The sequence below is a fragment of the Gavialis gangeticus genome, unplaced genomic scaffold (assembly GCF_001723915.1).
Source record: "Gavialis gangeticus isolate Ggan-Ray unplaced genomic scaffold, GavGan_comp1, whole genome shotgun sequence".
NCBI classification, from domain to species: domain Eukaryota; kingdom Metazoa; phylum Chordata; order Crocodylia; family Gavialidae; genus Gavialis; species Gavialis gangeticus.
The window spans coordinates 158,526,470-158,538,765 of record NW_017729024.1 but is presented as its reverse complement, the minus strand read 5'-3'; the positions used below and the strand labels follow the sequence as shown (position 1 = coordinate 158,538,765).

Genomic DNA, 12,296 nt, shown 5'->3' with positions numbered 1-12,296 from the left:
CGAGAAGTTCAGGAGAGCCACCAGCAAAGGCCCTGCCTGTGCTGTGCTGCCCCCTTCCCCTGCAAGGAGTCATGGGAGGGGGGGGCTTTTCCTTGTGCTTTGACAGGAGCCCTCACACCTCCTGCCCCGTCTGCTGATTTACCACGCACCAGCAGGGACTGCTGCTGCTGGAACTACCACTCCTGCATCTGTGCTTGCAGAACAGCACCCATAACACTTTGCTCCAAGTATGTCTCTAACTAGTGTTTAAAAGAATACCATCAAATTTATTTATTTTTAAATGTGTTAATGAGCTGTATCTGTCTTTTGTTCCCCTGCTAATTTTAGTGATTACAAATTACACTTTCCTATTTGATGTTTCTTTAACCCATTAATGTATGAAAGACTCCCTTACTCTCCAAACATATACATGATAATGACTGAAAATGAGGAGGCAGAAAATGCAAACACATTTTTTCCACCAATCATTGTTACAGTAACCTTTCATCATTTGTTATATGATCAGTTGTAACATTTCTGTGCATTACATGTCTAATTTGCTGGTATTCCTTAACTAGCAACGGCTGACAATTTGCTGGATAGTGAATTAACTGAGCAATAGTTTCCTTTGCTTCACTGCATTTCATCTTTCCTTGTCTCTTGGAAGTGAAATGCATCATGAGAAACTTGCTTTTTTAATCAGTCTGTTTTGTTATTTGAATAATGTTCCAGATGTTAGTTGTTCTCCCCAGTATTGATGGGATTAACTTTTTGTTTCTTACCTTTCACCAATGTTTACTTACTATTTTGTGTTCACAAAAGACAAAATGAATAAAAGTATGCTAAGAATACAGTTGAGAGGTGCTATATAGACTACATTAATGCTTTTGCTTTTTCAAATAGACCTAAAGCAAATTGAGCTTTCTTTTTTTTTCTTTTTTGTAGTGCTTGGGAGATGGAAAGTAATGATAGCTGGCACCTGAACTAAGTATCTGCGTAGGCACTACCATCCCAGAGCTTCAGGATGAATGGGGATATGCCTCATGTTCCCATCACTACTCTTGCAGGGATTGCTAGTCTCACAGACCGTAAGTACTTTCCCTGCTCTAATCCCTCATCTTTATTCCACGCTCATTTTTCCCACATTTTGTTTATTTAGAATTTTTAGAGAAATATACATGGTGAAAGTTCATTATTTATAAAGCTATGCACTTTTAAAGAGGTTTTCTTTTTCAAATGAATGCATTAAAATATAAGGCCTGAACTTGTATCATAAGGTGCTTGCAGCCCTGGAACAAAAAACCAAAATGCTCTTTATTTTAAATTCAGTGCACTCCCACACTGAGCCCAGTGCGTACCCAGAAAGAGTCAGCATATTAATTCTACCAGGCTCTGCAGCATCTGTATAGTTCAGGTGCTTCAGCGGGAATTTTTTGGTGTTTTTATCTAATAGCTCATTGAATCAGCTTTAGATAAAAACGCCAAAAAGCCCCATTGAAGTGCCCTATGTATACAGAAGCTGCAGAGCCATGTTGAACTAATGCGCTACTGCTTCCGGGAAAGCGCAGGGTCTTTTTTTCATGTCTGGAAGGAGCCACAATATATTAAGACTGTGTTTAAAAAAACAAACAAACAAAAAACCTCAGAAAACTATATTTTCACAGAAATAAGTAATAGGAGCTGGAAGGAATGTTGAGAGGTCAGCTAGTCAACACCCTTGTCACAAGTAGGCTAAGGCATTCCTGATAGATGTTGGTCTCGCTTGTTGTAAACTGGGAATTTCATCTCTATTCCAATTCCTAATTATTGTGCAGTTAAATTGTTTTTCATGACGTCTAACCTAAATCTCTTTTCCTGTGATTTATAGACTGCTTGCAGATTTAGAAGTGGGGGAGAGGAGGGGGGAAGGCATTTTACTATCAGCTTGGTGCGCTTCTGCACTGAGCGTAGAGCATGCCTAGAAGAGGCATAGCGTTCATTTGATCCGGCTTGCCCAATGTCTGTATAGATTGGGAGCTTCTGCGGAGCGTTTTGCCACTTTCATCTAATAGCTGATTGAATGAGCTTGAGATAAAAGCCCCACTTAAGTGCCCGATCTATACCGACATTTCAGAGCCCGGTCGAACTAACATGCTTCCTCTGCCGGTAAAGTGCTGGGGTTGTTTCGTTTTGTTTTTTTCATGTCTGCAAGCAGCCAAAGTCCATTATTACTTGTTCTAGTCTTAGTGGTAGTGAAGAACAATATTTTATTTTCCTCTGTAGAAATCTCTTTGTACATTTAAAGTCCATGATTCTCTTCCTCAGTCTTCTGTTGATTAAGACTTTGGATGACTTGTGTTTTTTTTTTTCCATTGTATTTAGTTTTCTTCATATTTTCCACTAGCTCAATTAAAGTTGAGTAATTGATGGGAAGTTGGAGGGAAAAAAGAGGAAAGCTTGGTATTTTAATTCTGAAAGATGCATAGTGAATTACTCAGTTCATGAACTACAGTTAGTACTACTTGAATAAATCAGCCTGTTTTAAAAGTAAAACCTCTTCTGATTAACCTTTTCTCTTATGTATCCAGCACACTTAAGGTAGTCTTAGTTAATGTATAAAATTATCTTCAAATATTGTAAATATATAATCACCCTCTGGTAAATAGGAAATATGTTAGTAACTAATATAATAACTATGTAAAAGTGAATAACCTGTGTAAAGGAATAAGATTGGAGAGGCTAAAGCAAACGGAAAAAGTGATGCATCTTCTTCAAGGTAACTTTGCACCAAGACAGCTCTCAAAAGTTCAGAGAAGCCCTGAACTCCTCAGAATATCAGTCCAACAAGCTCTCTCCATGCAATCCGGTCCAGTTTGTAAATAGAGTGATTGCTACCTGTAACAATCTACTTCGATTCTGGTTCGTTTCTCTTGTTTCAGCTGCCTCTCTTCAGGGGGAAGAATGTATTCCTTGTTTGGTACATAGAGTTGTAGCTGTAGGACTGTGTGTCCATTTAAGGGCGTAGTATACTCTTAAAATCTAAATTTAATTATTAAACCACATAATAGCTTAAACGTGTATTGATATCGTATACCTTCCTGATCAGCTAAAAGAAGTACAGTATAACTTCATAAATCTGGATATCAAAAATCTGGAATTCTTGAAAATCCAGCACATTGGGGAGCAGCAGTGGCCAATTCCAGAGCAGCGGAGGGGGAACCTTGCACGTGGCGGCTGCTGCCACCATCTACCACCCCGTTCTGCCACTCCGTGCGTAGCTGCTGCTCTGGCTTGAAAAGTCCGGAATTTTCAAATTTCTGGCAGGTGTTCAGTCCCAAGCATGCTGGACTTATGAGGTTATACTGTAATACCTTTAATGAAAAGGCATACTTGCAAGTCAGTATGTTCTTAGTGGGTGCATCAGTGAGATCCGAATCTTTGGTCAAGAAAGTAAAAATTGTAAATGCAAAACAAGATATTTTTCTTCTTTAATTTGTGGTTTTCTACCTGATTTTAAATTTAAATTTAATTTTTAAAACTAATGTTTTAAATTGATTAAAAAAAACTGCAAACCCCCAAATCAATCATGGAGATAATTTATAGAAGATATATGTGTCATCTTAAGTATGGGATTTATAGATTTTTGCAGAATTACATGCAGCCATGATTGCATGTGTGCATGTGTCCATCTTTACTATTTGGACTTCTTCAGCACTAAAAGAACACTCCTAATAATAGTAACTTTTTGGTAAGTAGAAAATGTTTTCTTCCTATCACTTTAGGGGGGAAAAGTTATTAAATGAGAAATACTAAAATACTTGTGGTTTAACATGTAGCGTTAATTTAAATTCAGTTCTTGTTTAAATTATGATTTTAGTTTTTGTGTAATGAGACCCAGAAAACTTCAGTAAATTTCAAATTTACTCTTTTTAAAAGTATGTAGAAATAAATAGCTCTTATTACTCTCTAGGTTTGTATTCAATACAGTAGCTTGAATTGCATTTATTTTTTTTAATGTAGTTTTGAACCAGCTGCCTCTTCCATCGCCTTTACCTGCTACAACAACAAAAAGTCTGCTTTTTAATGGACGAATAGCAGAAGAGGTGAACTGCCTTTTGGCCTGTAGGGATGAAAATCTGGTTTCACAACTCGTACACAGCCTCAACCAGGTGTCAACAGACCATATGTATGTACCTTACTTCTATGTAACAAAATCTTAAAATAAGTTACTTACTCCTTTACTGATTCAAGTCAGCATAGAGGGTTATAAGAAGGGGTTTTGTATGCTAAGTACTGAAACCATAAAAAGATTCTTCTAGGCTGGCTTCTACCAGAGAACCATTTTGTTTAACATTGAATTGTTTCAGACCGAGTATAAGATCATTCCAGACAGTTGTGTGTGAATAACTGTATATTTTCCCGCAGATATGCTTTTCCTTGCATTTTTATTAGTTGTTGGTGTAAGCTTTGTATATTTAACTGTGTGACATGTCCGTATGCCTGTAGTCTGGTTAGCCAATTTCCATTATTACCTGGGCATTATAAAGGGACTTGTTACACAGGTGCTTTTCTGTATCAGTGCTGTAAACATGTATATGTTCTCCTCTGCCTATTTGCTCATATACTCAGAATTTTCAAGCAGCTACCCATAGGCCCTTTTCTCCCCCTCCCCGCCCCACCCCATCCTTTCTGTTGGCTTGCTTTGGGGCTTCATAGGTTTTTTGACCAAAATATTAAAAATGCAAAAGAAAAGCATGTTATCACATAAAAAAATCTCTGAACTTTGATGGGAAGATGAGAATGAATCCTGTCATACCAAGAGTATAATGAATTACCTTTGTAAATAGGAAGCATGCTCAAATTTCCAGCTCATATCTTTGTGTGAAACAAATTAAAATAGTAATAGTAGAAGTAATTTGAAGACCAGTACAAATGCCTTTCCCTCATTTTCCAGACAAAGAGGAATAAAAATCACAAATGTAGAGCCAGAGCAATAGTATTATATAGACTTGCTAAATGGATAGAGTATATAGCTGCTTCATTGTATTGACAAGTGGGTGCTATGTCTTTAACCAAGTCTTTTACCATTTAAATTTTTTTTTGTTTGCTTATCTTTTCAACCTCCAGAGAACTGAAAGATAACCTTGGCAGCGATGATCCAGAGGGAGATATACCAGTCTTGCTGCAGGCTGTCCTGGCAAGGAATCCTAATGTTTTCAGGGAGAAAAGCATGCAAAACAGATACGGGGTACAAAGTGGTGAGGATATTTTTCTGCTAATTGCATGTTTTCATACATATTTTCAAAAAGTCAAATTTAAAGTACTAATTTTTTAATAAAATGTTACAACTACTGACTGTCATGTTTTACTGTGCTGGGTAGTGTCCTGTAGGTCTCTTGACCCTTTGGAAATAACCAGGAATCCTGGAAGACTACTGAGCATTTTGTAGAAATAAAACTAAACTCCCCAAAATTTGTTTGAAGAGGGGAGGAGGAGTGCCTTTTTTTTCTTCTTTAATTGTTTTATTTTAATCTATCCATGGTCTTATTCTTAGAGTTGGTCCTAACCCAGAGTTGGTCCTGCAGACTATAAACTGCAATTTTATCAGTAAATTTAACATAAACTGCAGCTGCAACCAGACCAAATTGTATTATTGAAGTTTTGGCTTTCCAGTGACACAAAAAGTCAGGGATTACAGGGTTAACTGAGAATCTACCAAAAAGGTACTCTGCCTGTAAATTAACTTCTCAGCATCATCTTTACTGTAGAGACCTATAGATATATTTGTTTTCAATCTGGGTGTTATTTTGAGAAGCAGCAAGACTGTTGATTGACAAGAGAGATGGAAAAGAAGAAGAACCAATGTGGGAATTATATATCAGATAGACATTGACCACTGGTTCCATATTTGTTAATGGACTATCTTGTTTTTCCCTTCCCTGATGGATACCTTCCAGATAGCTACAAAGTTACTAGGAGAGCCTTCTGGACCCTGGTGTTTTCCCAGTGCTACATGAGACAGCTTGAATAGAAAATAATGAGAGTTGTTGAATGGTTTAATCTTTATTTACATGTAATATGCAAAAATACCATTTTAAAAAGGCATTAATGCTAGACCGAGAGATTTGTTAGCTCCAGTAACCAGGGACAGAAGAGATGAGTAACCAATAAATGAATAGGTAGTGGACCAAAGAAAGTGTTGTTTCTCCAGTCACATAGGGCAGGGATTGTTAACTGGGGGTATGCGTACCCTTGGGGGTACTTGGACCGGTCCTAGGGGGTATGCATTGGCGGGTGGGGATGGAATGCTGTTGCCTCCCAGGAGCAGGGCCAGGGCGGGACGAGGACAGCGGTAATCATTTGCAGGGTGGGGAAGCTTGCACACAGTGGTCAGCGCCACCACACACCAGCCGGATGAGCTTCCCCCTGCAGAGGGATGATGCTGCTCTCACCCCAGCCCAGTGAGCTTCCCCACCCTGCCACAGCTCGGCTTCTGGGAGGTGGCAGCGCGCACCATCCCTGTGTGCCGTCCCTACCTCTCTGCTCTGTATGTGGCCACATGCCAGCTCCCCCCCCCCCCCACCCGGCCTTTGGCCATGCTCTAATTCCCCCCCTCTAACTCAGCATCCAGCCGCAAGGTGGTACTTTGACTAAAAAAGATTGAAAACCCCTGACATAGGGAGATGAGCCGTGAGCACTCAAAATGTGTAAATCTTGCTGAGAACAGAGCACAGCATTTTCCTCTAAAGCATAAACATTTCCTTAAATTCTGAAAGTGTGTTTATTTTACCTAGGGCAATAGTATTCAACTTACATTTCACAGCATTTGAACTGGAAGCTGTGTGTGTTGTCACCTTATTCAGTTATTGGTTAGCAAAATGAGGTATACTGCCAGAATAGCTTGGGTTTTTCTTCTGAATGAGACTGGAATTATTTTCATAATGCCAGTGTGGGGGTTGTAGTCCTGATGCTTATGGAGAGTGAAAAACATTCTGCTGCAATGAGTTGAGAAACTGATTTTGAATTTAAGTTCATTTGTCTCTGCATACAAAGCTTGCAAAGGAGGAAGCAGAATTAATGAACATTTTTTTTCAGAATTTTTCCCATGCGTGTCCAACCTTCTCTTGTACATATTTTATGAGATTGATTAGATAAAATTAGGAGTGAATCAATTAAGATTTTTTGAGCTGATACTGATGGATGATTATTAACCAGCCATATTAGTCGATACTGATCCGATTGCCAGTATGCAGCCCGGTAGCCTGGAAACCAGTATCTAGCTGGTAAGTCTGTTGGGAAAGGGTAGGGGGGCAGATTGAGGCCTCCACAGTGAGGGGGAGGGAGTGGGGCTGGAGCAGGGGCAGGCACTGCCCAGCCGAGGCAGGGTGGAGCATGGGATGGAGCCACATCTTGTCCAGGAGGGGCTCAGGGCAGCTCCTGCTGCTGTGCACACCCCTGGGAGAGGCGTGGGGGTGCACATGCCCACAAGATTTGTGCATGGGGTCGCCCACTGCAGCGTCTTCCTGGCGGAGAGGGGCTGGGCCAGGGCTGTGCTTGGGTCTGGTGGGAGCAGTGATGTTGTGAAGGGGGATACGGGGTGAGCTATGGAGAATTTTGGGGAGCTGAAGCCCCCATGTAGCTCACCCTCCCAGCACCACCTGCCCTGCCCCACCTACCCTGAGCACAGCACGGGCCCAGCCCCCCCTGCTAGGAATAGCAGTCTGCCCTCACCCTGTACACAGGTCTGGGGGACATGTGCTCCCCATGCCTCCCCTAGGGGTATGTGCAACAGCGGGAGCCACCCCTCCCCTCTCTGTCCCCCCGTGCCACCCCAGCTGGGCCATCTGCCCCACCTCAGCTGGGCTGCCTTCCCCATTCCCTCTCACTGCAGGGGTCTTGATGCTCCCCACAAACTTAATGGCTGGACACTGCTCTCCAAGCTTCTGGGCAGCACTCTTGGCCATGTGCTTGCTATGGCTGTTCACATTCATGTGGCATTTACATTATTGGCCAAATCAGCCAAAAAAGGCCAATTGCCGCACTTTTAAGAGGGTAAACCTGACATAAAATAGAAAACAAAATCCTCTTGGGTAAAGATGAAGTTGGGAAAAGGTAACTTGTATATATGAGAGAAGACTATTTAAATGTTCCCAGTTTTAGAACTAATTCAGGGAATTCAGTAAAGCGGAATGACAAGTACAGTGGGAGAGTGAGGAATTTACAAACTTGACTGTTCTGTTGCTGTTTTTATATGAAATAAAGTTTAATATGCGACTTCTGTCTATAGAAGTTAAATTCAAAAGAGCTACTGCTAGTAAATAGTATTTGTCAGGTAACTGTGCTAAATAGTCTCTAATCTTAACTGAAAGATAAACGTAGTAACAACATTTGTTGTCACTCATGCAAGACATAATCATGCTAACAATTAGTTCATATCAATATACTTTGCAGATATGTGACACTTTGGATATAAAACCTGGTATATGTTAATAATGTAATGTTTAAATCTTGTGTGAACAATAACTAACAGGCAAAATTGTAGTATTGTTAATAACTTGTTATAGGTCTTTTGAAAAGAAAAGAATGACCATCAAAGGAAGGAATTTGTTTGAAGAGGTCTTCATAAACATTGCCTTTGATTAATATTTGCATAGTCCTCTAAAGAGACACATTTTAAGTATTTTATCTCCGTTGTATCACAAGGTTAATAAGAATGAACACAATATGTTGTTAGATATGGCTTTTAGCTGTCAAGAATTGTAGAATTATGAATAGTATTTTGGTTGTTTTATAACAGAGCATATGGAAGCAATATGACTTTTTGTGGACTCCTAACAAGGAATAAAAGCCAAAGTTAATGTGTTCTTGCCTGTTTCTTTGCTAGTGGGATAACATTATTTATTGAGCAAAGCTTTTTTCAAATGTTCATTCCAACATGTGTAAAAGCTTTTCAAATATCTTATCTAGTAAGCCTAAAGAAGATGATCTTGTATTTTCTTTATATAAATTAATCAAGTTTAAAATGTTTAGTTTAATCCGTGAAACTATTATCCAGCTAATTTACAATGCACACCTTTGTTGCAATTGTTGCAAGTTAATGAAAGAGGGAAGTCTTTTATCAGGTGATAGTTGGGTTGCTGTTGTCACTTTAAACTATTGCCACTTTAAACAGATTACAAAATGTTAGGTTTTTGGAAGTTTATTTTTAATTAGCAAGTCCCATCTAAATCTCTGAAGCCAAGGGAGTTTACTACTGAGGATGGGTCTGGACCAACTGGGTTGTCTCCTTTTGGATGTAGAAAGGTTTCTCAAGCTACAGGGTTGGGAGGTAGGAGGCATATGGATGTCTTTGGTTCCTTGGGAGGTGGGGGAGGTATTTTTGTCATCTTAGAAAGATTGTTAGTTTGAAGTTGTGGCTCTCTCCTCCTTGCCTTTCAGATTTCTCTCTTCTGCTGCCTTCTTTCTTCCCTGCAGACACACCTAGCACTACTTAAAGGTGGAGTTGAAGGTCCAGCTGCTTCTTGGTGCCATTTGTCCACTTCCTATTGAGCCAAGACTGCAATGAAGGCTGGGCCAGATAACACACCACCAGTATTTGACATACCCTCTCATAACTGGCTCTTTTAATGAGAGCTGGGTTTCTACCGCTTCTTTATGCTTTTTAAAATCTCCTCCAGAAACTCTAGTAACCAGAGGTGGTTTTTTTTTTTTTTACTGTAATTAGTAAGGCCTGTGGGTGGAAGAATAGGCAGTTGGAGAGTTGTATTGAAAATAAGACATGTTTTGGTACAGTTTGTGAGGACAGCAAAGTACCTCAAAAAACTGTATCTTTACTGGTAAACTAGGATAAGTGTGCATATCTTATGTGTTAAATTCTAATGGCTGCTGTGATCAGTACCAGCAGAATTCTTCAGCTTTTTCCACAGTCAGTATCTTTGTGAGAATGAGAGTCCAGTACTGAAATTAGAATAGGAGGATGTCTTGTTACTTGATTGTAGTAAGAAATGCAAATCTGAAATTTAGCATGTAGACATGCTTGGTCTCTTCAAATAAAGGAGTCTGCATTTCCTGACACTCAGTGTTAAATAATAGGAATATTCAGTTAACATTTTTGTAATCGGTTTGCTAGAATTGTAGGGATTACTAACTTTTTTTTTATGACACCTTGTCAGTAATTAGGTTCCTGATTGCAACTGCCTCTACATTGTACAGTATTCAGATGTAGATTACAATCTGCCACATCAGTATCATTCTTTATCCAACCCCAAATGAATTTGTTTGAGTAATGCTGTTATTTCTGGATTATATACTAGATGACTATTTTTTTAAATTTAAATATATTGTGCGACCAGACTGAAACACATTGTTACATAGTCTGTTTGTAGCCAAACGGCTGTGTCACATGTGAAAATTATCAGATCATCATAAAACTTCTGGGTGGATGTATGTGGCTACCCTTGGCTGCTTACAGATGTGGGGGGGGGAACACTTTACTTTCAGTTTGGTGCACCCCTGCACTGAGCACAGCACATGCCCAAAAGAGGCATCGCATTTGTTTGACCTGGTTCGCACAACATCTGTGTAGATCAGGTGCTTCAGAAGGACTTTTGGCACTTTTATAGCTGATTGAGTCAGCTTTAGAAAAAACGGCCAAAAAGCCTTGCTGAAGTGCCCAATTTATACACATGCTGGGTAGCTGGGGTGAACTAATGCAATGCCTCTTCTGATAAAGAGCTGTTCTTGGGGGCGATGAGGGGGGAGAGGGTTGTCACGTCTGTCAGCGCCACTTGAGCCTGGTCCTGTAGCACAGACCAGCTGGATTCCTAAGGACTTGTTAGGTTTTCATCATTTTAAAAAATTAGTTGCATATTCATAATCAGTGATTTTTTTTCTTTCTTTCCTGCTTTCTGTTACTACATTCTGACTGGTTCTTTTGAGCTGATCTAGCTAGAGAGATGAACTAAAAAACTATTGCATAATGAAGTAATGTGGTGCTAGTTATAAAGAAGTAGCAAAGGACTCAGAGTAAGGATTTTGGCATTTTGCCATTACTTTCCACAGAAGCTTCCACCATTTCTTTTATTTGGCTGAGATCTGTGGTGGTGTTTCTTCACTTTAATGAAAGTTCACTCAAATATCTTTTTCTGTTGCAATGCCTTATGCAGTGCTTGCGTGGAGTAAATATATTGTGCCTGAGAGTAAATATCAACTAATTATAAATGCATTTTACTCAGAATTAAGATATACAAAAACCTATGTAACTGGGAGGAAAAGCTGCTGTGAATGTCCATTTTCAATAAACATCTACATTAAACTGAAAAAAATGTTGATCAGCTGTCTTAGCTTCAGTCTTATATGAATAAATTAACATGTTACTACGCTGTAGTTTAACCTACACAACATGGTCTATCTTCTATCCAGGTTATTACACAATATGTTAATTTTGACATTTTTCAGAACATTAATCATTTCCTTTATACTAATGCAGTATCTGTCCCAGGATGAGAGGTTAAAATAGGACTGACAGCACACATAAATAAATTGAGTTTGTGATACTTAATTTGAACTACCATCACCATGATATTTTATAGCCATATGTTACTGTTATGAACTCTTAACCTCTGTTCTGTTGTAATACAGTCTTGTGTCTTGGAGTGTGCCCATGTGTGCCTGTGTGTGTGCATGTGCACGTGTGTGCACGTGCATGTGCTTTAAGTTGTGCATGAACACTAAATAAGAAACCCGAAGAATCCTAATGCTATTATACACTATATCTAATGTTTGAATAGATCAGTATCACCCTAAATATTGTTTATTTGATTTTAATTTTAAGGGCAGATCACAGCTGCACAAAGTAGCAGAATGTATGGGCCAGTTACACATATCTTTACAGCTGTTTGCACCACCAGAATTACACATAATAACTGAAGCTAGTTCTTAATTTGCAGTTAAAGTACTATTTCAGAAAGCTGGAAATGATCCTGCGGTATGTGAAGGGATGGACAAACTGCAGCTGTCATATCCAATATTCATTGCAAAATTTGCTAGCATAGTTATTTCAGCCAGACTGAAAAGATTGAACCCTTAGCCAAAGTCATTATACTGACAAGACTTCTGGTTTGGATGCATCTCTGGTAACAGAAGAGGACTTCTGCTGACTTAGCTTCTGCTCTTCAAGGCGATTGTGTAAGAAACTGGCTACCCATCTGGTGCCACATGCTGCATCTCCACTAGGGGCTTTGCTGACATAGCTCTTTCAGCACAGTAATAGTACTGGAGACAAGCCCTGAGTCTCAGTGTCTCTGGGCTTAAAAGGGTTCTGAGCCCTTCATCCTCTA

General features: G+C 39.5%; 1 protein-coding gene across 5 annotated transcripts in view; it reads left to right on the top strand.

The window, feature by feature from the left end:
* NIPBL (NIPBL, cohesin loading factor) overlaps positions 1–12,296 on the top strand; it is a 283,352-nt gene that overhangs the window by 132,152 nt on the left and 138,904 nt on the right. For all 5 annotated transcript variants that reach the window (XM_019517953.1, XM_019517951.1, XM_019517950.1 and 2 more), the window contains exons 2-4: positions 925–1,067; positions 3,979–4,144; positions 5,086–5,216. In XM_019517953.1, the coding sequence (XP_019373498.1) occupies positions 1,004–1,067; positions 3,979–4,144; positions 5,086–5,216 (361 nt within the window). In that variant the 5' untranslated portion in view covers positions 925–1,003. The remainder of the gene's footprint in view (positions 1–924; positions 1,068–3,978; positions 4,145–5,085; positions 5,217–12,296) is intronic.